Source organism: Bos grunniens, chromosome 9, assembly GCF_055505025.1.
Source record: "Bos grunniens cultivar Pamir isolate PY7600 chromosome 9, Bosgru_T2T1.0, whole genome shotgun sequence".
Taxonomy (NCBI): Eukaryota; Metazoa; Chordata; class Mammalia; order Artiodactyla; family Bovidae; genus Bos; species Bos grunniens.
In genome coordinates, this window is record NC_141173.1 from 24,468,557 (window position 1) to 24,495,170 (window position 26,614).

Here is a 26,614-nt window from a genome sequence, read left to right on the forward strand (position 1 = left end):
GAGATGTTTTTTCCAACTGGCACCAGCTGGAAGAGGTTTGCTGAATCATTACATCCCAGGAAGGGGTGACTTGTCAGTAGAAAGAAATCTTTTATTGTAGGCCAATCGTCAAGCAGTATCTCTATCTCATTTTCACTTTATGTGGAAGGAAAGATGGTGAGACGTATGGAATTACTTCAAAATAGGAGCATGTCAGGGGTGGTTTCAGAGTTGGTTGTCAGCACAGTGGAAGTTATTAATCATTATGAGTCTTAATCCAAGAGGCAAAGCCCAGAATCTGTTCCTTCAGTCAATCCAAAATTTTCTAAGCACCAAAACTCCTGTATGGAATCCCTTTCTGCTGAAAATACCTAGAGTGCTTTCCATTCCCTGCACTTAACCTTGATGTAAGAAAACACACAGAAGTGTGACCTGAGTCATGTCTTTAGATTTTTTATGAAGTCTGTGGTATCTAAATCTCTGCATTCTGATACAGTCTCTCTTCATAGACACCATTCAGTAATTCTACCTACCAAGTAAATTAATCACTCCATCGTTGTAACAAGCAAAAAGTTTGATAAGGTCTTTGAAAAGAAGCATAAATGCAGCATTTATGACACCATTTGTTAGTTCATTTGGATGCACCTAGAAAAAAGATGAAAATTTCATCTGTTAACTGCAAGTCATCAAATGACAATTTTTCTCAGAGTGTGTTAAAATGTCTCAAATTATTACCAAGAAATTGACTCATATTCAACAGATGCTACATAACTCTTTTCGTAATCCTACTAATATATAAAAAAGGATTGCCAATTCTTTGCTTCAATTTAAGTCAATGAAGTTGGCCTATCAAGTGTAAGAAAAATACACATTTGATTAATGAGCCACAGATAAACCAAACCCAACTTCTGAACACCTGTCCTCTTGCTGCTTCCACTGTGTTATAGTACATTCTTTCCCTCCCCATATGAAGTGGTCTCTTTGGAAAAGTTCAGACACCAGGGGCCTGCAGTGACTCAGGGAGGAAGCCTAGCATAGGGAATAGACACCTTAGCCAACTACCCCTAAAGTAATTCTTGAGACTCATAGCATTTCCCCACCACCCACCAAACACTCTAATCACCAGCACAAAGAATAATTTCTCCCCATTTCCCAATCCCTGCTCTGCTCTTTCTCATTCTACGACTTCTTTTCTCTTTTAATTAAGACAATACCATCATTAAAGGTAAGGAAAGCTAAGAAAAATCAGTGAATAAAGACAAAAAAAAAGTTAAGGGAAGTAGTTCCACATATAGCTAAGGGAACTCCTTACTGTAAAATCTTTCATAAGACAGTAACATGGTTTGCTGCTTTTTCTGAAATTTCACAGGAGTTAGGTGCTGTGACTAGGACTTGGTGACAGACTAACCCAAATAATCTTAACAGAGATTTCCAATAATAGTATTTGAGGAAAATCTTTGTTTTAGTCAACCACCAAAATAGAGGAAAGCTAACAACGTGAGTTATAACTCTCCCTGCTGCTACTGCTGCTAAGTCGCTTGTCATGTCCGACTCTGTGTGACCCCATAGACGGCAGCCCACCAGGCTCCCCCATCCCTGGGATTCTCCAGGCAAGAACACTGGAGTGGGTTGCCATTTCCTTCTCCAATGCATCAAAGTGAAAAGTGAAAGTGAAGTCACTCAGTTGTGTCTGACTCCTAGCGACCCCATGGACTGCAGCCTACCAGGCTCCTCCATCCATAGGATTTTCCAGGCAAGAGTACTGGAGTGGGGTGCCATTGCCTTCTCCATAACTCTCCCTATATGTCAGAATATTTTATTTTCATGCATCAGATATGTTTCTTTAATTGAACTTTTATTTTGAAATTACTGCAAGTCCACATTCAATTATAAAAACAAACAAACAAAAAAAACCAGAGATTCCACATACTATTTACAAAATTATAGTACAATCTCACAATCAGGATATGGATACTGATACAATATACCAATCTGATTCAGATTTCTCCAATTTTACTTGCTGCAAATGTGTTTAGTTCTATATAATCTTATCACATGTATAAACTAGTGTAGTTACACCAGAGTCATGACACAGGTATGGTTTTAACAAAGAAGTCATGTTGGTATCATCCAAAAGAAGGACCATGACAGAAGAAAAATAATTCTCTTCTGCGGATGGTGTCACACAAGCAGACTCTATAAAATGGCTTTTAATAGCAGGCTGGGGTATTTACCTGCCGGATGTCCCTTCTGCAGCCACTTGATCCTGTCAAACACAACAGGAGGCTACCATCCTGCTCTGAACATACAGATCCAAGAATGCACTGCTTGTGGTTTTCCAGGACTGAAGTTATTTAATACCTGTAAACTGCTCTGACAATCTGGGCAACCAAAATCATCTCCACCGCACTGACAGCCTAAACTAATTGTTCATCCAGTTCACTGACATGAAAATGAAAGTGTTAGTCGCTCAGTCGTGTCCAACTCTTTGCAACCCCATGGATTGTACCTCTGTCCGTGAAATTCTCCAGGCAAGAACACTGGAGTGGGTTGCCATTGCTTCTCCCAGGGGATCTTCCCAACCCAGGGATCGAACCCAGGTTTCCCACATGGCAGACAGATTCTTTACCAGCTGAGCCACCAGGGAAGCCCAAGAATACCGGAGTGGGTAGCCCATCTCTTCTCCAAGGGAATCTTCCCAACCCAGGAATTGAACCAGGGTCTCCTGCATTGCATGTGGATTCTTTACCAACTGAGCTACCCGGGAAGCCCCTCACTGATATGTTATTGTTGCTGCTGCTAAGTCACATCAGTCGTGTCTGACTCTGTGCGATCCCATAAACGGCAGCCCACAAGGCTCCCCCATCCCTGGGATTCTCCAAGCAAGAACACTGGAGTGGGTTGCCATTTCCTTCTCCAATGCATGCAAGTGAAAAGTGAAAGTGAAGTTGCTCAGTCGTGTCCGACTCTTAGCGACCCCATGGACTGTAGCCTACAAGGCTCCTCCATCCAAGGGATTTTCCAGGCAAGAGTACTGGAGTGGGTCGCCAGTGCCTTCTCCCTCACTGACATGAGGGGAATCTAAATCTACTTCCTAAGGGAATTCTTTATCTGCAGCCCACTTTCCAATAAAAGGCAACATAACTGCGTAAGATGCATTTTCTGGTGAGATACGCACATCAAATTCCAGCAGTGCATCAATTTGTCCCTGCAGTATGGGCATGCTCTTCAGCAGCTTCTCAGGAGCCATTGTCCTCATGACACCATCAGCCCTACAATTAAGAAAGGAAAAGGCAAAACTTACTTGTATGTGGAAAACTTGAGACCATGCACATTGTTCTAAGCTATTTTCCTTCTGTGCTGTGCGTGCTCAGTTGCTCAGTCGTGTCCAACTCTTTGTGACCCCACGGACTATAGCCCTTCAGGCTCCTCTGTCCACAGGGATTCTCCAGGTAAGAATACTGGAGTGGGCTGCTGTTTCCTCTTCCAGGGGAACCCCACCCAGGGCTCAAACCCAGGTCTCCCACACTGCAGGCGGATTCTTTACCATATGAGCCCTGCAGGTTGATTTTGAGATAGGAAGAGGCCGTGTTGGTTCTCCTCTCTGTACTCACAATCCTCAAATACACAGGCAATGCTTTCTATGCACCACCCTCAGTGTGGTCTGGATGAAACAGGCCAGTTGAATTTATGAATGGACTTTTCTAAGTCTACAACAAAAATATTAATACTAGTATTAACACTCTAGGTTCCCTAAACCCCAGCTTGTTTGTTTTTGAGAGAGAGAGAAATAAAACATGTCTTGGAAGACTTCAAAACCTGTAGACTAGGATAACCATCAAGTGATGAAAAGGACATTCTGATTTGCAGGTTGGTCAAAGAGAGCTGAGTGCAAATAACCAGCTGAAGAGAATGAGACTGCACGGAGCACTGCAGGGAGCACTCACTGCAGGCCTCCCAAGGAGCCCCTGTATCCAAATAGTCAAGGGGCAGCAGGACCAAAACAGTGCAGGAAAATGCCCAGGTGATGTGAACGGGTTGATAACGGCAGCTTTTGGGGTCTCTCCCACTTCTGGGGCAGGAAGAGCATCGCCAAGTGCCCTTATTTGCCTATTCAGGGTTCAGAAGTTTCTATGAAGGCTGTGGCTCTATTGTGGAGAGGTCATGATCGAGTTAGAACATCAGCTAAGGCTGCCCAGGGCCACATAAGAAGCCAGAGGAAGGCATATGAACCAGAATCATCTCTAATATAAGGGGATAAAGCCAAAATCTTAATTTTATAAAATGTTCACCCATAAGAAACGAATCTGTTTTGAACAGGCAAGATTATATTTTTCAGCTAAATTTAGGTCAGCTATCAGAAAATAGAGCTATATCTTTTGGGGGGTGATTCCTGAGACTAAAATATTAACTTTTCTATATGTTGCCATTATTTCAAATTATGAATGGATACAGGATTTGCAGAGGAAGAGATGGTTAGATAGCATCATCAACTCAATGGACATGAGTATTATCAGTTCAATTATGGTGTGTTTGTATGTGTGCTTATGTGTGTGCATGTATAATAGTACGGGCTTCCCTGGTTGCTCAGTAGTGAATAATCTGCCTGCCAATGCAGGAGACACAGGTTTGGTCCCTGGGTCAGGAAGATCCCCTGGAGGAGGAAAATGGCAACCCACTCCAGTAGTCCTGCTTGGGAAATCCCATGGACAGAGAAGACTGCTGGGCTACATCCATGGGGTTGCAAAAGAGTGGGACAAGACTTAGTAGGTCAACAGGAACAACAATGTATAATAGTAGAACAGTATTACCTGTCAAAAACAGATCTCCATGCATACACACAGTTCAGTTTCACCTCAAACAAAACATACTGAAATAATTATTGTCAGCTACAGCCACATTCTGTTAAATGAAACTCGTTTAAATTCTCTCCACTTAAAATTATTTAAAAGTATGTAAGTATTCAAGAATTTTGAGTTGATTTTAACAAAATAAACTGTTGTACCATGTCAACTTTGAGCAGCAAATCAAATTTTCTGCATGAAAATAAAAGCACAGTAATATTGCAACCTCAAGGCTAACTTTCGTAATATTACTAGTTGAGTTTCTTTTTTTTTTTTTAAGGTGATTGTAAACTGGGCCTCCATGACCAAAATTAGTTGGTATTTAACTTAGTGAAGATATATCATGTATGTCTCAAAGACTTACTCTGTGCAAACAAATATGAGAAAAAAAAACAACAACATACCCTTTCTTCACTCTGGCAAAATCAAATGCCATCTGTCTGTAAGAGAAAGCCTTTTCATTCAAATATCTACTATAGCGCCTTATGAAGGTAGACATGTCATAACCTGGAGGAAGGGCAGAGGAAATAAAACTAATTAATAAAATATGTTCAACTGTGCTTTGCTTAGTTCCAATTTTTTTAAACTCCTCAAATGTAAATAATTCTAAGATGAGGTGAATAAGTGTACCAGAAAGGCCTCATTTAAAATCCTACTTCAGGCAAAAATACTTTTGGCATGAGACATTCCAAGACTATTCCATTTAGTTATGCTACCGTCTTTGTACAGAATGTCTTTTCTGATTTTTCCTCGCATTTTTGTTCATTATTTCAGACTTAATACATGTAGTTATCTGAGAACTATTCATGCTTAGTGTGCTTGCCTATACATAATAGACAAGCAGAAAATATGGTGAATGAACACATGATTGTAGTACAAATCCTATTAATTTAGAAAAACATTTAAAACTGAGTACTTTTAAGTTGGGAATGTATTTTTAACTTCACTGCCTCCTATACCTTCATAAACAAACAACTGTGGGTCTAGCATACCCACTGTTATTTTTTAAGGTAAATACTGAAAGACAAAAAATAAAATTAATATATAATTCATATGCTGAGTTGCCTAACAATTAAATATTTTAAAGCTACTATAAAGTAACTATATATAGTTATATTTATATTTTATTCTTAGATATCCAGTGGAGCTATCGGTTATAATGATTTTCAATGAATTTTGAATAATTAAAAAAATCAAAAGATTCTGTACCAAAAGGATTAGCAAGAAAATTATAAAACATAATATTCTTACCATGGGATCCACTTTTGTCCAAAAAATTGCTGAGATTGAAGAGTGTATTTCTAGAAGCCAAATACTGAATAAATCTCTGAAAAACAAAAATCAGAATCAAATATCAATATTCTCAAAGCATTAATTTCAACAACTTCTGATATTAAAGGGAATTTTTAGGGAATTTCTAAAAATACGCATTCTCATTGTGATTTTTTTTTCCCACTCAGTATAGTTTCCTAGTCTCCTGGTTTTCTCTAATGGGGAATAAAAACTAAATCATATTCACTGAATCAGAATTAAGTTTTATGATCTTGCATTTCTGTGTATAACAGAAACATTTGAATTTAATAGGATTCAGTAGGCATCCCATATAAAATGGCTAATTTTTAGTTTGTGAGTATTTTCCAAAATGAAACACTGTTATGTAAGCAATTTTCACACAGAGGCACAAAGGAATACTTCCAATGGGAAAAACAATTTTGCTGTTTCTTTCTCCTAACATTTTTATCCATTAATATGTTTACATGGTATATACATATTTAACACATGTCTAACAGCATTTTTCTGAAAAACAGGTAAACAGAAGAGCAAGACTGTACTCCAGATGACTTTTCTATATACTTCCTCTTATTTTTCTAACTAGTAAAAGTGGAGAGGGCCTTAAGGCTTATCAGTCCCCCTCCCCTGCCAAAAAAAGAACACTTGGGTCTACGAGCTTTACCTCATTTCCGTGCACCATGAGATGATGTGTAGTGACTAAAGCTTTGAATACAACCACCCAGCTACTGTTCGTTGCCCGCTCAAAGAGCGTGTCTGCCATCTGAGGAATATTAACATTGGTCTCATTGGTAGCCTGGATCAAATCTATGAGAACAGAAGATTTCGGTCAATAACACAAATGATTGCATAAAAAAAATTCATTTCAAATTTTAAACATTTAAACCTGTTTACAAAAGTATGAGCCAAAACTGCATTGACAACAGCTAAACAAATGTTCAAAAATTGTATGTAATATTTTCACACATGGACACATATTAATAAATACATTTACCCAATGTATTTACTTTTTCTTGGGCTTTTTTTTCCCTACTGAATTCTCTTCTGTATCCTCTTCTGAATTTAACCCATTTTCTGGGCCCAGTGTCATTTTTTAGAAATAACAAACTCCAGGAATGCTAAGCTTCATGTTAATCTTTTTTGTTATCACTTTTAGAACAATGTCTTAAACATGAAGATGTTTATTCTATACACCATCTGAAGGCAACAGAATATTTTTTGAAACATTATATCAAAAAGCCTACTTCATCTGGATTTTAATTTTGATGGGTGCTAATGAACATGGGGTCGCTAAGAGTCGGGCATGACTGAGCGACTTCAGTTTCACTTTTCACTTTCATGCATTGGAGAAGGAAATGGCAACCCACTCCAGTATTCTTGCCTGGAGAATCCCAGGGACAGAGGAGCTTAGTGGGCTGCCGTCTATGGGGTCGCACAGAGTCGGACACGACTGAAGCGACTTAGCAGCAGCAGCAGCCATGAACACACTTGTCATGTAAGTGACAGAGGAGAGTAAACACTAAAAGAGGGAAGAATTCCTCTAAACCCATCTAAAGGTTTTACAGAACATCATACAGGCATTAAACTACTATGATTTGACCTGAGTTTATAAGAGAGCGAATCTTTGTAACACATTGACTGTCCACATCTACATATTAGCTGTGATTCTAGCTGTACCTCAGGGGAAAAAAAGGTCTATAGCCCCAAAAGAGGCTGCCCAGAATCCAGAAAATAGACCACTGCCAAAAAGTTAGCTGATGCAGCCAAAGATTATGTGTTAAGGAACAGAAGCAAAGCCACTCTGGGGCAGTGTGGTCTTAAGAAGACTACTGCAACAGCACAAGGTAACCTCTTTAGCAAAACAAAACTGCAGGAATTCTACCAGAGGTCATCCCCACCCTACAGAGGACTATATGTGATACCCAGGGCCTAGGATATTCCATGCAACAAACGCAACGACAAACCCATCCTGTTTCTCACTTAAAATCCACACTTAGTACTCATTAAGCTCCACATTTGTCTTATGCATCTATTTTACAAAAAAATAAATTTTTTAAAATTGATACTCCATCACTGAAATAGCTCTTATCTAAGATTAAAGGGTGTCAATCATTGATATGAATTATAAATGGACCAAACCAGATTTCTTTCTTACATTTATTTTAAACTTCTAGTCCCTGAACAGCCATCCCATAAAGTCTCCTTTTACTGGAATTCTACTCATTCTTCAGGAAATCTTTCCTGGTCCTATTTGAATGTAGTCACATGTTCCTCTGCTTAAAAACCTGAGGCATTTTATTCTTAGTGCCTAAAAGCTGGTGGTCTATTGTCCATGGTGTTGCAAAGAGTCGGACACGACTGAACGCACACACACACACACACACCCCCACACACACCCACCCACATCAGATGTCTGTCTGTCATAAGTTCCTATAGTTCCCTGAGGACAGAAACAATCATACCAATGTCTGTTTCCTGGCAGGGCTTGGGAGAACACAGCATGCAGTAAACATGTGTTGAACAAAATGTATAATAACCAAAATACTTTCCCCTAAATCTAAATAAACAGTTCTTTGAAAAAGACAAATTGCTATGCTCTAACATGATTTTCCAAGATTATATCATAGGACTGCTTTATACCTGAAACTCATTATCAGCTACAAGCTCTTCTATTCCTTTACTTATTGAACTGGTAATGTGGAAATGTACTGCTGATCAGAGTAGATGAATACATGCTCAGATAATAAAGAAGTCCCTGGAAGAATACAGATATGCAGGACGACAGAGCAGGAAAGAACCCAGGTCCAGAGCCCAGCTCAGCAACCATTTAGATGTACAACTTCAGAGAAATCACTTAATATACCTGTGGTTTGGTACTTTAACTTTAAAATGGCAGTAATAATTACTACCTTTCAGAGTTATCACAAGGGTTCCCTGGGGGCTCAGCAGTAAAACCTCAGCCTGCACTGCAGGAGCTGCAGGAGACTTAGGTTTGATCTCTGAGTCAGGAAGATCCCCTGGAGGAGGGCATGGCAACTCACTCCAGTATTCGTAGCTGGAAAATCCCATGGACAGAGGAACCTGGGCGACTACAGTCCATAGGGTCGTAAAGAGTCGTACAGGACGTGACCGAAGCGACTGAGCACGGGGTTATTACAGAGATTACAAATGGTCTGAAGAAAGTAGGTACCCAAAGTAAATGCTTGTAAATGCTGTGATCCATACACAGCACTGAGAATATGGTGGGGCATTAGCAAAGATGCCATGGAATGGAGAGTTGAGTGGGACCCTAAAGTCAGCTGTGACGTGGGAGGGGAGTGAGGACACTTTTAGCAAATGTGCAGAGTAAAGCTGTAAAAAAAAAATGACGACTGTGACAGAGCACTGGGTTTGAATCTAGAGGGGTGGGATGGGGTGGGAGGAAGGTTCAAGAGGGAGGGGATATACATATACCTATGGCTGATTCATGTTGATGTATGGCAGAAATGAATACAATATTGTAAAGCAATTATCCCCCAATTAAAAAATAAATCAAAGAGGTACCATCTCACGCCAGTCAGAATGGCTGCTATCAAAAAGTCTGCAAACAATAAATGCTGGAGAGACTGTAGAGAAAAGGGAACCCTCTTACACTGTTGGTGGGAATGCAAACTAGTACAGCTACTATGGAGAACAGTGTGGAGATTCTTTAAAAAACTGGAAATAGAATTGCCATACAACCCAGAAATTCCACTGCTGGGCATATCCACCAAGGAAACCAGAAATGAAAGAGACACATGTACCCCAATGTTCATCGCAGCACTGTTTACAATAGCTAGGACATGGAAGCAACCTAGATGTCCACTGGTAAATGAATGGATAAAAAGTTGTGGTACATATACATAATGGAATATTACTCAGTTATTAAAAAGAACACACTTGAGTCAGTTCTAATGAGGTGGATGAAACTGGAGCCTATTATACAGAGTGAAGTCAGAAAGAAAAACACCAATACAGTATATTAACACATCTATATGGAATTTAGAAAGATGGTAATGACGACCCTATATTTGAGACAGAAGAAGAGACACAGATATAAAGAACATACTGTTGGACTCTGTGGGAGAAGGTGAGGGTGGGATGATTTGAGAGAGTAGCATTGAAACATGTATATTATCATATGTGAAACAGATGAGCAGTCCAAGTTTGATGCATGAAACAGGGCACTCAAAACTGGTGCACTGGGACAAACCAGATGGATGGGATGCAGAGGGAGGTGGGAGGGGGTTTCAGGATGGGGGACACATGTACTCCCGTGGCTGATTCATGTCAATGTATGGCAAAAACCACCACAATATTGTAAAGTAATTAGCCTCCAATTTAAATAAATTTTAAAAATAAATAAAATTTTAAAAAATGAGTGCCTCCTAGGAGAACTGTGGTGGTCTGGGGCTGTGCATATGTGGGCAGATGGAGGGGAGAGTTTAACTAGAGAGCCAAGGAAAGGCCAGTGAGAGATCTCACACCTCACATTAAAGAGTTTCAACTTTAACTTATGGAGCAAGGGGAACCCCTGGGAGTATTTCAGCAGAAGAGTACCAGTAAAACTTTTCTTTTACAGGCAAATCACATGTCTTGGCCGATTACTAAATAATATCTGCAAGATAAAAAGATATACAAGATAAGAAATAATTACCTTTGTCTGAAAAGATACAACAGAGACAAGGGCAAGTTAGAAAGCCCAGTTGAGAGCCAGAGGAGATGAACCTGAACTCATGAAAAGGCAGTGGAGACAGAGAGAAATGGTGAAAGTAGCAGAAAAATATTTAGGAGGTAAAGCTGATGGGCATTTGCAAGTGAGCACACAGATATTGTAAGTAAAAGGAATCTTAAATTTAATTACAGATTTCTAGTTTAAGGCCCAGTGAATGCTTTTTTACTGACACAGGAGGAAAGCTGGTTCCAAAGGAGATATAAACTATTTTTGACATGATATATATGAAGTAGCTGTTGGAAGTCAAGCTGAGATGCCTGACAGGGGACTGGAAAGAAATGAAAAGTTAGTCACTCAGTTGTGTGCAACTCTTGGCGACCCCCACGGGCTGGGTCTTACCAGGCTCTTCTTCCATGGGATTCTTCATGCAAGGATACTGGAGTGGGTTGCCATTTCTTTCTCCAGGAGATCTATCTGACCCAGCAAACCAGGTCTCCAGTATTGCAGGCAGACTGTTTACCAACTGAGCCACCAGGGAAGCTCAGGGGACTGGAAGCTGGTTCTAAAGCTTAGGAAAAATGCACGGCCTGGACACAACCTTGGGAGTCACCAGCAACAATAAACAACAGTTAGAACCAGACATGGAACAACAGACTGGTTCCAAATTGGGAAAGGAGCACATCAAGACTCTATATTGTCACTCTGCTTATTTAATTTATATACAAATTACATTACGTGAAATGTCGGGCTGGATGAAGCCCAAGCTGGAATCAAGACTGCAGGGAGAAATATCAATAACCTCAGACGTGCAGATGATTGACACCACCCTAATGGCAGAAAGCAAAGAGGAATTAAAGAGCTTCTTGATGAGACTGAAAGAGGAGAGAGAAAAATATGGTTTAAAACTCAATATTCAAAAAACTAAGATCATGGCATCTGGTCCCATCACTTCATGGCAAACAGATGGGGAAAAATGGAAACAGTGACAGAGTTTTTATTTTCTTGGGCTCCAAAATCACTGTGGGTGGTGACTGCAGCCACGAAATTATAAGACACTGGCTCCTTGGAAGAAAAGTTGTGACTAACCTAGATAGCATATTAAAAAGCAGAGACATTACTTTGCCAACAAAGGTCTGTATAGTCAAAGCTATGGTTTTTCCAGTAGTCATGTACAGATGTGAGAGTTGAACCGTAAAGAAGGCTGAGCACTGATGAACTGATGCTTTCAAACTGTGGTGCTAGAGAAGACTCTTGGAAGTCCCTTGGATAGCAAGGAGATCAAACCAGTCATTCTTAAAGGAAATCAACTCTGACTATTCATTGGAAGGACTGATGCTAAAGCTGAGGCTGCAATACTTAGGCTACCTGATACAAAGAGCCAACTCACTGGAAAATACCCTGATGCTGGGAAAAGTTGAGGGCAGGAGGAGAAGGGGGTGACAAAGGATGAGATGGTTGGATGGCATCATACACACAATGGATATGCATTTGAGCAAACTCCTAGAGATAATGAAGGACAGGGAAGCCTGGCGTGCTGCAGTCCATGGGCTCACAAAGAGTTGGACACAACTAAGCGACTGAACAACAGCAGCAACGATACAGGAGATGAGATCATGCGTGCAGAGGAGATAAGCCATGGATCATACACAGAACAATGAAAAGTATTCATTATAAATAAGGAAATAAGAAGCAAAATTAGGGAAGACCAATATTTAAGAGAGCTTCCCTGGTAGCTCAGATGATAAAGAATCCGCCTGCAAGGAAGGACACCCAGGTTTGACCCCTGAGTCAGGAAAATCCCATGGAGAAGGGAACAGCAACCTACTCCAGTATCCTTGCTTGGAGAATTCCATGGACAGACCACAGGATTGCAAAGAGTCAGACACAACTAAGTGACTAATGCTAATATTTAAGAGATGACTGGAAAAGAACTGAGTAAAACAGCAGACAGAATGGTGAAGAGAAGCCCGGGAAAATTAAATTTTGGAGCCAATTAATAAGAGAGCTTCAAATATTTCAAGTAGCTATTAGGGATAACTGGTATCAAACTCTACAGAAAGTCCGAGCAACTAGAACCCTAAGAATAGAAGGTGTGACACGGAGACTGCTGCCATGTAAAAGAAATAATTATAAAGCCTAAGCACAGCCTGGATGTGACATTTTTAAAGCTAGGAGGCATTTAAGCTTGTTTGAGACCAAGAAGGAAAAATCAAAAAGAGCTGAGTTTGAAAAGAGAGAAGAGGTAATTTATGGGATGTTCTCCAGGCAGGATAAGGTCTAGAACCCAGGGCTCAGATGTTGGGATTAGCCTCAGAGAGGTTTACACAATGAAGAGAGTAAAGACGGGTGCTCTTGAATGGAAATGGGAGAAGGATGACAGAAAGAAAGCCTCTGAGAAGCAAGTTCCTGGTGAAGCAGTAAGCTATTAATTTTATTAAATCATAATTTTAGTATACTCATCTTTGTAATACTCTATGTCAGGAATGGCAAACTACAGCTTGCTGGGCAAACCAGGTCTGCTTGATTTTTTTTTTTTTTTTGGTTTTCAAATCATCCTTTATTTATTGCTTTTTCATGCTGCTTTATTTTTTTATTATTGAAGGACAATTGCTTTACAGAATTTTGTTGTTTTCTTTCAAACCTCACCCTGAATCAGCCATAGGTGTACATATATCCCCACCATTTGGAACTTCCCTCCCATCTCCCTCCACATCCCACCCCTCTAGAATGGGAGAAAATAATAGCATCAATCAATCTAGGTTGATGCAGAGCCCCTGTTTGACTTTCTTGGCCATACAGCAAATTCCCGTTGGCTGTCTATCTTGCGTATGGTGATTTAAGTTTCCATGTTACTCTTTCCATGCATCTCACCCTCTCCTCCCCTCTCCCCATGTCCATAAGTCTGTTCTCTATGTCTGTTTCTCCATTGCTGCCCTGTAAGTGAATTCTTCAGTATCATTTTTCTAGATTCCGTATATATGTATTAGAATACAATATTTATCTTTCTCTTTCTGACTTACTTCACTCTGTTTAATAGGTTCTAGGATCATCCACCTCATTAGGACAGATTCAAAGGCATTCCTTTTAATGCCTGAATAATATTCCATTGTGTATATGTACCACAACTTCTTTATCCATTCATCTGTTGATGGACATCTAGGTTGCTTCCATGTTCTAGCTGTTGTAAATAGTGCTGCAGTGAACAATAGGATACATGTGTCTTTTTCAATTTTGGTTTCCTCAGGGTATATGCCTAGGAGTGGGATTGCTGGGTCATATGGTGGTTTTAGTCTTAGTTTTTAAAGGAATCTCCATACCATCTTCCATAGTGGCTGTATCATTTTACATTCCCATCAACAGTACAAGAGCGTTCCCTTTTCTCCACACCCTCTCCAGCATTTATTGTTGGTAGACTTTTTGATGATGGCCATTCTGACCAGTGTGAGGTGATTATCTCATTGTAGCTTTGATTTGCATTTCTCTAACACTGAGCAAGGTTGAGCATTTTTTCATGTGTTTGTTAGCCAGCTGTATGTCTTCTTTGGAAAAATGTCTGTTTAGGTCTTTTCCCACTTTTTGACTGGGTTCTTTGTTTTTCTGGTCTTGAGCTGTATGAGCTGCTTGTATATTTTGGAAATTAATCCTTTGTCAGTTGTTCCATCTGCTATTATTTTCTCCTATTCTGAGGGTTGTCTTTTCACCCTGCTTATAGTTTCCTTTGCTGTGCAAAAGCTTTTACGTTTAATCAGGTCCCACTTGTTTACTTTTGTTTTTATTTTTGTTACTCTAGGAAGTAGGTCATAGAGGATCTGGCTTTGTCATCGAGGGTCCTGCCTATGTTTTCCTCTAAGAGTTTTATAGTTTCTGGTTTAACATTTAGGTCTTTAATTGATTTTGAGTTTATCTTTGTGTATGGTGTTAGGAAGTATTCTAATTTCATTCATTTACATGTAGCTGTCCAGTCTTCCCAGCACCATTTATTGAAGAGGCTGTCTTTGCCCCATTGTATCTTCTTGCCTCCTATGTCATATATAAGGTACCCATAAGTGCATGGGTTTCTTTATGAGCTTTTTATATTATTCCATTGGTCTATATTTCTGTTTTTGTGCCAGTACCATACTGTCTTGATGATTGTAGCTTTGTAGTATAACCTGAAGTCAGGAAGATTGGTTCCTCCAGCTCCACTCTTCTTTCTCAAGACTGCTTTGGCTATTCAGGCTCTGTTGTGTTTCCATATGAATTGTGAACTTTTTTTTTCCTAGTTATGTGAAAAATGTCATTGGTAATTTGATACTGTTCATGTTGAATCTATAGATTGCATTTGGTAGTATAGTCATTTTCACAATATTGATTCTTCCTACCCAGGTACATGGAATAGCTCTCCATTTATGTCATCTTTGATTTCTTTCATTACTGTCTTGTAATTTTCTGTGTAGAGTTCTTTTGTTTCCTTCAGTTCGGTTCACTCACTCAGTTGTGTCCGACTCTTTGTGACCCCATGAATCACAGCACGCCAGGCCTCCCTGTCCATCACCAACTCCCAGAGTTCACTCAGACTCACATCCATTGAGTCAGTGATGCCATCCAGCCATCTCATCCTCTGTCGTCCCCTTCTCCTCCTGCCCCCAATCCCTCCCAGCATCAGAGTCTTTCCCAATGAGTCAACTCTTCGCATGAGGTGGCCAAAGTACTGCAGTTTCAGCTTTAGCATCATTCCTTCCAAAGAAATCCCAGGGCTGATCTCCTTCAGAATGGACTGGTTGAATCTCCTTGCAGACCAAGGGACTCTCAAAAGTCTTCTCCAACACCACAGTTCAAAAGCATCCATTCTTCGGCACTCAGCCTTCTTCGCAGTCCAACTCTCACGTCCATACATGACCACAGGAAAAACCATAGCCTTAACTAGATGGACCTTTGTTGGCAAAGTAATGTCTCTGCTTTTGAATATGCTGTCGAGGTTGGACATAACTTTCCTTCCAAGGAGTAAGCGTCTTTTAATTTCATGGCTGCAGCACCATCTGCAGTGATTTTGGAGCCCAAAAAATAAAGTCTGACACTGTTTCCACTGTTTCCCTATCTATTTCCCATGAAGTGATGGGACCAGATGCCATGATCTTTGTTTTCTGAATGTTGAGCTTTAAGCCAACTTTTTCACTCTCCACTTTCACTTTCACCAAGAGGCTTTTTAGTTTCTCTTCACTTTCTGCCATAAGGATGGTGTCATCTGCATATCTGAGGTTATTGATATTTCTCCCAGAAATCTTGATTCCAGCTTGTGCTTCTTCCAGTCCAGCGTTTCCCATGATGTACTCTGCATATAAGTTAAATAAGCAGGGTGACAATATACAGCCTCGATGTACTCCTTTTCCTATTTGGAACCAGTCTGTTGTTCCATGTCCAGTTCTAACTGTTGCTTCCTGACCTGCATACAGATTTCTCAAGAGGCAGGTCAGGTGGTGTGGTATTCCCATCTCTTTCAGAATTTCCCACAGTTTATTGTGATCCACACAGTCAAAGGCTTTGGCATAGTCAATAAAGCAGAAATAGATGTTTTTCTGGAACTCTCTTGCTTTTTCCATGATCCAGAGGATGTTGGCAATTTAATCTCTGGTTCCTCTGTCTTTTCTAAAACCAGCTTGAACATCAGCTGTTTCCTTAGGTAAGTTTATTTCTAGATAGTTAATTCTTTTTGTTGCAATGGTGAATAGGATTGATTCCTTAATTTCTCTGATTTTTCACTTTTAGTACATAGAAATGCAAGTGATTTCTGTTTATTGATTTTGTATTCTGCAACTTTGCTAAATTCACTGATTAGCCAGAGTAATTTTCTGATACTATCTTTAGGGTTTACTATGTACAGTATCATGTCATCTGCAAACAGTGAGAGCTTTACTTCTTCATTTTTTTTTAAATATAAATTTATTTATTATTTTAATTGGAGGCTAATTACTTTACAATATTGTATTGGTTTTGCCATACATCAACATGAATCCACCATGGGTACACACATGTTCCCCATCCTGAACCCCCCTCCCACCTCCCTCCCTGTACCATCCCTCTGGGTCATCCCAGTGCACCAGCTCCAAGCATCCTGTATCCTGCATCGAACCTGGACTGGATATTCGTTTCACATATGATATTATACATGTTTCAATGCCATTCTCCCAAATCATCCCACCCTCTCCATCTCCCACAGAGTCCAAAAGACTGTTCTATACATCTGTGTCTCTTTTGCTGTCTCGCATACAGGGTTATCGTTACCATCTTCCTAAATTCCATATATATGCGTTAGTATACTGTATTGGGGTTTTTCTTTCTGGCTTACTTCACTCTGTATAATAGGCTCCAGTTTCATCCACCTCATTAGAACTGATTCAAATGTATTCTTTTTAATGGCTGAGTAATACTCCATTGTGTATATGTACCACCGCTTTCTTATCCATTCATCTGCTGATGGACATCTAGGTTGCTTCCATGTCCTGGCTATTATAAACAGTGCTGCGATGAACATTGGGGTACACGTGTCTCCTTCAATTCTGGTTTCCTCAGTGTGGATGCTCGGCAGTGAGATTGCTGGGTCACGTGGCAGTTCTATTTCCAGTTTTTTAAGGAATCTCCACACTGTTCTCCATAGTGGCTGTACTAGTTTGCATTCCCACCAACAGTGTAAGAGGGTTCCCTTTTCTCCACACCCTCTCCAGCATTTATTGTTTGTAGACTTTTGGTTAGCAGCCATTCTGACTGGTGTCAGATGGTATCTCATTGTGGTTTTGATTTGCATTTCTCTGATAATGAGTGATGTTGAACATCTTTTCATGTGTTTGTTAGCCATCTGTATGTCTTCTTTGGAGAAATGTCTGTTTAGTCCTTTGGCCCATTTTTTGATTGGGTCGTTTATTTTTCTGGAATTGAGCTGCAGGAGTTGCTTGTATATTTTTGAGATTAGTTCTTTGTTAGTTGCTTCATTTGCTACTATTTTCTCCCATTCTGAAAGCTGTCTTTTCACCTTGCTTAGAGTTTCCTTTGTTGTTCAGAAGCTTTTAATTTTAATTAGGTCCCATTTGTTTATTTTTGCTTTTATTTCCAATATTCTGGGAGGTGGGTCATAGATTTATGTCAGAGAGTGTTTTGCCTGTGTTCTCCTCTAGGAGCTTTATAGTTTCTGGTCTTACGTTTAGATCTTTAATCCATTTTGAGTTTATTTTTGTGTATGGTGTTATACTTCTTCTTTTCTGATCTGGATTTCTTCTATTTCTTTTTCTTCTCTGACTGCTGTAGCTAGGACTTTCAGAACTATATTGAACAACAGTGGAGAAAGTGGGCACCCTTGTCTTGTTCCTGATCTTAGGGGGAATGCTTTCAGTTTTTCACTATTGAGAGTAATGTTTGCTGTAGGCTTATCATATATGGCCTTTACTATGTTGAGGTAGTTTTCTTCTATGCCCATTTTTTGAAGAGTTTTAATCATAAATGGATGCTGAATTTTGTCAAAGGCTTTTTCTGTATCTATTGAGATGTTCATATGGTTTTTATCTTTCAATTTATTAACATGGTGTATCACATTGATTGATTTGCATATATGAAGAATCCTTGCATCCCTGGAAGAAACCCAACTTGACCATGGTGTATGAGGTTTTTGATGTGCTGCTGAATCTGTTCGGTGAAATTTTGTTGAGGATTTTTGCATCTATGTTCATTAGTGATATTAGCCTGTAGTTTTCTTTTTTCGTGTTTTATTTGTCTGGTTTTGGTATCAGCGTGATGGTGGCCTTGTAGAATGAGTCTGGAAGTGTTCCTTCCTCTGCCATTTTTTGAAAGAGTTTTAGAAGGATAGGCATTAGCTCTTCTCTGAATGTTTGACAGAATTCTCCTGTGAAGCCATCTGGTCCTGGGCTTTTGTTTTTTGGGAGTGATTCCTGTTTTTGTAAATAAAGTTTTATTGGTACACAATCATACTCATTTGTTTACATATTGTCTAAGACTGCTTTCACACTGCAGTGATGTAGGTGAATCATTATAACACAACTCAAACTCAATTCTGTGGTTCACAAAGCCTAATATATTACTCATTAAATCTTTATAGAAAATGTTAGGTGACCCTGTTCTGTCTCTAAGGCACTTCTGATGTCTAACAAACAGCAATGTCTATTTCAAGAAAAAGCAATTGTGTGTTTGAATTATGAGCTGAACTAACCACTTTTGTCACAGACTACTGTTTTCACTTAAAAGTATGACTGACAGATTTCAAACCATCATGATTCAGACTTGGTATTCAACAGTTATTTCTCAAAAATCAAATGAACCTGTCACTTCAAAGAAATGAATGGCAGCACTAGTTGCCATTGATAAATTTCAGTCTTTCAGTAAAAATTAGAATTTCAGAAAAATCATCTCTGCCATGGCAAGCCTGGGAACTCTCTAGTACTTCGAGACTTTTCTGATAAAATTGTTGGTGATATTAATGAGCATCATTTGTTGATACTATTCAAATTAAATGTGTCAACATTTAGAAGATGTGAATAACTCACCTGAGCCAGTATTTTCCAAATGACTAGTGCAAATTACAAAATAATGCAATCAATTCGTTCAAAGTACAGATCAACAAATGCCAAAGGATTTTAATACAACAGAGTATAAAAAGTTCACTGATGTGATTTCAGATTCAATACTGCCACTTAAATTTAAGAAATCACCGCTTAGAGAGCAGGCTGGCTGCTTGGTCTAGGGGGATAGTTCTTGCCTCAGGCGCGAGAGGTCCAGGGTTCAGGTCCCAGATGAGCCCTTGTATTTTTGGGTTTCCCTGGTGGCTCAGACGGTAAAGAATCCTACAGTGCAGGAGACTTGGGTTTGATCCCTGGTTTGGGAAGATCCCCTGGAGAAGAGCACGGCAACCCACTCCAGTGTTCTTGCCTGGAGAATCCCCATGGACAAAGAAGCCTGACGGCTACAGTCCATTGCGTCGCAAAGAGTCGGACACGACTGAGCAACTAAACAGCACAGCTCACATCAAAGAAGAATACCCACAATTATCTGAAAAGGTCCTCCCTTTTCCAACTGTTTATCTGTGTGAGGCCAGATTTTCCTCATACACTTCAACTAAGACAACATATTCTAACAGACTGAGTATAGAAACAGATACAAGTCTCCATCTTCTACTGAGCAAGATATTAAAGAGATTTATAGAAACATAAAACAATACCACCCTTATTTGTTTCTTGTTTTGGAAAATGATTATTCTCCCTAAAAGTATTGTGTTAACCTGCTAGTATGTTTACTATGATTATTTAAAAATGAAAAATATTCTTAACTTTTCTCAGCTTTGATTTCTAACACAAGTAAATATCTAAAGATATAACTCACATAAACAAGAGCTCTTTGAATTCCTCAAAAATTAAAGGGTACAAAAATGACCTGAAGACCAGTTTAAGAGCTGCTATTTTTTGATCCATACCTAGAAAGAGAACTGCTAGGTTGTAGAGGGCATGCATATTTTACACTAGGAATGTTTTAACACAGCGATTTCACCAATGTGAAGAAGGCTGAGCGCTGAAGAATTGATGCTTTTGAACTGTGGTGTTGGAGAAGACTCTTGAGAGTCCCTTGGACTGCAAGGAGATCCAACCAGTCCATTCTGAAGGAGATCAGTCCTGGGATTTCTTTGGAAGGAACGATGCTAAAGCTGAAACTGCAGTACTTTGGCCACCTCATGCAAAGAGTTGACTCATTGGAAAAGACTCTGATGCTGGGAGGGATTGGGGGCAGGAGGAGAAGGGGATGACAGAGGATGAGATGGCTGGATGACATCACTGACTTGATGGACGTGAGTCTGGGTGAACTCCGGGAGTTGGTGATGGACAGGGAGGCCTGGCGTGCTGCAATTCATGGGGTCGCAAAGAGTCGGACACGACTGAGCAACTGATCCGATCCGATATTCCCTGGTGGCTCAGTAGTAAAGGACATGCCGGCCAATGTAGGAGAGGTGAGTTGGATCCCTGGGTTGGGAAGATCCCCTGGAGGAGGAAATGGCAACCCACTCCAGCATTTTTGTCTGGGAAATCCCATGGACAGAGTAGACTGGCCTGGCAGGCCACAGTCCATAGGGTCGCAAAGAGTCGAACAGGACTTAGCGACTTAAGCATGAGCACATATTCTCACCAGCAGTTGGTATGCATTTATACTGCTCTACTTCTTCATGAAATGAAGAGTTTCCAGGCAAAGAAAGTAAAAAAAAAATTGAACAAAGACATAAAACATGCAGAAAAAAATTCTTGAAAATCATGAGAATCTAAATGCTAAATATCTATCACATTTGAATTCCTTAGAATTCAAAGTCTTAGGAGAACTTGGGGAAACAAATCTGGTGTCATTCTGGTAATTTAAAAAATAGTTTTATTGAAGTAAAACTGAGATACACAAAACTGCATGTATTTAAAGTACATTATTTGATGATGATGAGTGTATCCATCACCCTGAAGGTTTCCTCGATCGATCTCGTTTATAATCCTCTTTCCTACCCTTCCTCAATTGCCTCCCCTGCTGTCCCTTAGCCACCACCAATTCATTTTCAGTAAATATACATTAGCTTGTATTTTCTAAATTTTCTGTAAAGAAAATCATACTTTTTTCTTTGGGTGCGGATGGGGGCAGGAAAGGATTCTTTCATTCACATAATCATTTTGAGACTCATCATATTGTTGTATGTATCATTCCTTTTGATAACTGAGGTGTACTGCCTTATATGGACATGCCAAAACTGTCTATCCATTCATCTATGGATGGACATCTGAGGTGACTCCAGTTTTTGGTTATTACAAGTAAAGCTGCTACAAACATTAGTATACAAGTATTTGTAAGGACATATGCTTAATTTCCCTTGGGTAACTGCCCAGGAGTGGAGTGTTCAAGTCATTTGGAAATAAATATTTAAGAAATCAGCAAATTACTTCCAAAATGATTGTATCATGTTATATTCCTACCAGAAGTACATGTGTATTTCAGTTTGTTTATTCTTTACCATTCTAACAGGTGTAGTATGGTATCTTATGGTGGTTTTTCTTTGCACTTCCCTGATGACTGAAGATGTTGAACATGTTTTTCATGGACTTTTCATTAGTTTACTTGCCATTGGTATATATTCTTTGCACATTTTTATTGACTAGTTTTTACTACTGAGTGATTCTAGATAAAAGTCCTTGATCAGACACATGATTTGCAAATACTTTCTCTAGTGTACAGATATCTTTTTCCTTCTCTTAACAGTGTCTTTCAAAGAACAGAAATTATGATGAAATCCTACTGATCAAGTTTGCCTTTCATGGATTATGCTTTTTGGTGTCATATTTAAGAAATCTTTGTTTAAGTTACGGTCACAAATATTTTCTCCTATATATCTTCTAGAGGCTTTATAATTTTAGGGTTGCATGTTTAGGTCTATAATACATTGTCAGTTTTCACAAAGGGTGTGAGCTATGGTTATATGATCTTTTCTTTTTTTACAGATGGACATCAGATTGTTCTAGCACTATTTGCTGAAAAAAACTGTTCTTTCCCCACTTTACTGCCTTTGTTAAAAATAAATTTTAAGCACATATCTTTGGTTCTATTAAACAATTCTTTATTTTGTTCTGTTAATCTATCTGCCCAACTTTATACTAACATCACACTATCTTTACTGTAAATTTATATTAACTGAAATCAGATAAAGTTACTTTTCCAACTTTATTCTTTTCCAAAGTTGTTTTAACTTTTTAATCCTTTGTACTTCCTTTTGAGTTTTAGACAGAGCCGTTCAACTTTGACAAAAAATGTCTGTTGGGATACTGATTTAGATTATATTAAGTCTATTGATCAGTTGGGAGTGAACTGACATCTTAACAATATAGAGTTTTCCAATCCATGTATATATAGCCTGTCTCTCAATTTATTTAGATCTGCTTTAACTTCTCTCAGCAATATTTTGTTGTTTTCAGTATACAAGTCTCACACGTATTTTATCAGATGCATTTCAAAGTATTTCACATTTTTGATATGGTAAATGATATTACTTCCCATTTCAATTCCTAATTGTTCGGTGCCAATATTGAGAAATAACAACTTATTTTGTATTATTGGCTCTGTATCCTATAAGTTTGTTAAAGTCACTTAATAGTTCTTTTTGGTAAATTCCATCACATTTTATGCATAGGTGAACATTTGGTCTGTAATAAAAGTCAGTTTTTACTTCTTTGCAATCTCAATACCTTTCCTTCTCTTTCTAACTTGATGGCAATGGCTAGAATCTCCAGTGTAATCTGAATAGAAATGGTAAGAGAAGATATTCCTGTCTTTTTTTTCCTGGCTTCAGAGTGAAATCATTCAGTCTTTCACTAGTAAGCACAAGGTTAGCTGTAGGTTTTTCATAAATGTCCTATGTCAGGTTGAGAAAGCTCCCTTCTATTCCTAGGTTGCTGAGATTTTTTTCTTATGAATGAATATTGAACTTTGTCAAATACTGATCTTATGATCAGTTTTCTTTTTCAGACCATTATTATGGTGAATTATATTGACTAATTTTCAAATGTCAAACCAACTTTGCATTCCTGGGATAAACACCTTTCTTTGGTAATGATATTTTATCTAAATGTTGTTGGATTTGATTTGCTAAAATTTTGAAGAATTTTTACATCTATGTTCATGGGGAATATTGATCTATAGTTTTTCTTTCTTGTAATGTCTCTGGCAAGCTGTCTTCATAGAATAAGAAGTGTTCTCTTGTTTTCAATTTTCTGGAAGAGTCTGTGTATTCTTCTTGAAAGGGTTTGGGATTATTGCTTTTATAAATGTTTGACAGAATACAACAATTAAGTCATCTTCACCTGGAGTTTTCTTTGTTAGAAGGTTTTTAATCATGATCTCAATTTCTTTAATAGACACAAGGTTTTTCAGGTTTTAAACTTATTTTTGAATGAGCCTGGTAGTTTGTGCTTTTTAACAAATTTCTCATCTTCATATAAGTTGCTGAATTTATTGGCATCAGGTCACAGCAGCATTCCCTTATTTTCCTGTTAACACCTACAGAATCAGTAGTAATGTCACCCCCCTCTCTTAATTACCTGGTATTAATAATTTACATCTTTTCTGATCAGCCTGGGTAAAGGCATTTAAATTGTGTCCATGTTCTCAAAAAACTAGCTCCATCTCCACCATTCAGGATCCAGCTGGGTCACAGCATCCTGTGCTATGGCATGGAGACCTTCTCGTGGCTGTGAACTTGGACAATCCTACAGCTAACCGTGTTTATTCCCCATCTCTCAGGTATTATTGTCTTTTACTGCCAAATATGCAACATATTGAAAAGAGTTATTTCATATGCTTTGTCCAGTTTCTCAGCTGTTTCAGGCAGGATGGAAGATACCCTGCTACTCTACCTTGACACTAAGTATCAGTGTCTCTTTTTGGTAGTCTTAACTGCAACTAAAAATGTCTTAGAAAAATCTCTCTGAGGCAAGATTATATCACAAGAGAATAAAGAAAATAGATGGGATGGGGGGGCGGAAATCTTGAATTTTTAGAAATTGTAAATGATTGTTCACTAAAAGAAGAAAATAGGAACAAACCCAGATGGCTCTCAATTTTGGGATCACCTGCTTCTTGTTCCATGACTACCTGAGCCTCTCATCCACCTGAGCCACATGGAAAGTTAGCACATGACAGGGTCCTTGTTACCTCTTATTTGGACCTCTAGCTTGTTCTCTGGATCACCTCCAGCCCAGCTAGATATGTCTGTGGAAAAATAACTGCCTAAGTGCATCCTTCTGGTTACAGAAGTCACCTGCTCAAAAGCCCCTGGGTCCTCTTGCTGTTCATTGAATTCAATATGTCAACTCAGAAGGTCTTTCATTAGAAGGCTCAGTTCCCTCCCTAATTTTTTCTCTGCTACAAATCATGCACCAACAATATAGCACTGAAGCCTTCCATGCTCTTCTGATGGGAAGAGTGTCTCTGCCCTCACCCTTCTGATGTCTCAGCTCTCACAGCCAATCAATACTGTGGCCTCCAGGAGGTTTTTTTCTGACATCACCCTCAAATTAAAGAAAGGCTAGATTTTTCATGCCATGCAGAGCAGGACGAAGGACACGGGACTTGAAGCCAGTGATCCAGTTCACAACCTGACTCTGCTATTGATGGACAAGTTACTTTGACTACACTGTGGCTCTGTTTTTTGACCTAGAGATGAGGATAATATTAATTAGCTTACAGGACAGACACTGTCCGTTGTGCTAATCCTTTCTTTACACATCTCTGTTGTAGTCCTTAGTTCCTAGAACTGTAATTGTGTGTTGACATAGGGATCTGCCCCATTGAAGCTCAAGAGATCCAATAGGTAGGAATGAGGCCATATCTATGTCTTTGTATCCCTGGTACCTAACACAGTCCCTAACATATAAAAGAAACTTAGTAAACAAAATGGCAGTGACTGGCTTGGCATTATCTGCCTTTAAAATACTTTCATGATAAAATTGATAGGTATTAGAAGCTATTTCTTTCCATAAACCCCTACTGGACATAACTGAATCATCAAATCAGACAAGAAGAATTACTTTCTATTCCATTGTTACACATACTTTTATCAGCAGCCTACATTTAGAAAAGCATATTTATTTCCATTTAAAAATCTCACACTAAAAGCTAGACAGCTACATATAAATCAATGGAGTTATAACACTCCCTCACATTATAAACCCCCCCCAAAAAAAACCTCAAAATGGTTTAAAGACCTAAATATAACACATGATAACATAAAACTCTTAGAAAAGAACATAAGCAAAACATAGTCAAATACAAATCACAACAATATTTTCCTAGGTCAGGCTCCCAAGGCAAATGAAATAAAAGCAAAAAGAAACAAATGAGACCTAATCAAATGTAAAAGCTTTTGCAAAGCAAAGGAAACCATTGACAAAATGAAGACAACCTGCAGAATGGGAGAAAATATTTGCAAATGAAAAAATTGAAAAAGGATTAATCTACAAAATATACAAGCAATTCATGCAGCTCAGTATTGGGAAAAAAAACAAAGAAAAACTGGCCAAGGACCTAAATAGACATTTTCCCAAAGAAGACATACAGATGACCAAAAGGCACAGGAAAAGATGCCCAAAATCTTTTATTATCAGAGAAATGCAAATCAAAACCACAATGAGGTATTACCTCACACTGGCCACCATCAAAAAGTCTACAATTAAATGTTGGAGAGGTTGTAAAGGAAAGGGAACCCTTGGACACAGTGGGAATGTAAGTTGGTACAACCACTATGGAAAACAGAATGCCGGTTCCTTAAAGAAACTAAAAATAGAGCTACCATATAATCTAGCAATCCCACTCCTGGGTATATAATATACCTAGAAAAAACAAAAACTCTAATTAAAAAAGATACATGAACGCCAATGTTCATAGCAGCATCCCAAGTTCCTGTCAACAGACGACTGGCTCAAGAATATGTGGGGGGTGTGTGTGTGTATATATATATATATATATATATATATATATATATATTATTCAAAAAAAAAGAATGAAATATTTCCATTTTGCAGCAACATGGATGGGCCTAGAGAATATTTTACTGAGTGAAGACAGACAGAAAAAGACAAATATATATTACTTATATGGGAAGTCTAAAAACAATACTAAAGAATCTGTATACACAATAGAAGTGGATTCACAGACACAGAAAACAAACTTATGGTTACCAAAGGGGAGAGGGAGGGAAAGCACAAGAAACAAATTAGAGAAGTATGGGATTAACAGATACAGACTACTATAGATATTC

General features: G+C 38.8%; 1 protein-coding gene across 36 annotated transcripts in view; it reads right to left on the reverse strand.

Moving 5' to 3' along the window:
• SNAP91 (synaptosome associated protein 91) overlaps positions 1-26,614 on the reverse strand; it is a 169,339-nt gene that overhangs the window by 102,327 nt on the left and 40,398 nt on the right. For all 36 annotated transcript variants that reach the window (XM_086317006.1, XM_086317005.1, XM_086316994.1 and 33 more), the window contains exons 3-7: positions 6,778-6,920; positions 6,075-6,150; positions 5,228-5,330; positions 3,158-3,251; positions 513-624 (exon numbers count right to left, since the gene is read on the reverse strand). In XM_086317006.1, coding sequence (XP_086173132.1) covers positions 513-624; positions 3,158-3,251; positions 5,228-5,330; positions 6,075-6,150; positions 6,778-6,920 — 528 coding nt within the window. The remainder of the gene's footprint in view (positions 1-512; positions 625-3,157; positions 3,252-5,227; positions 5,331-6,074; positions 6,151-6,777; positions 6,921-26,614) is intronic.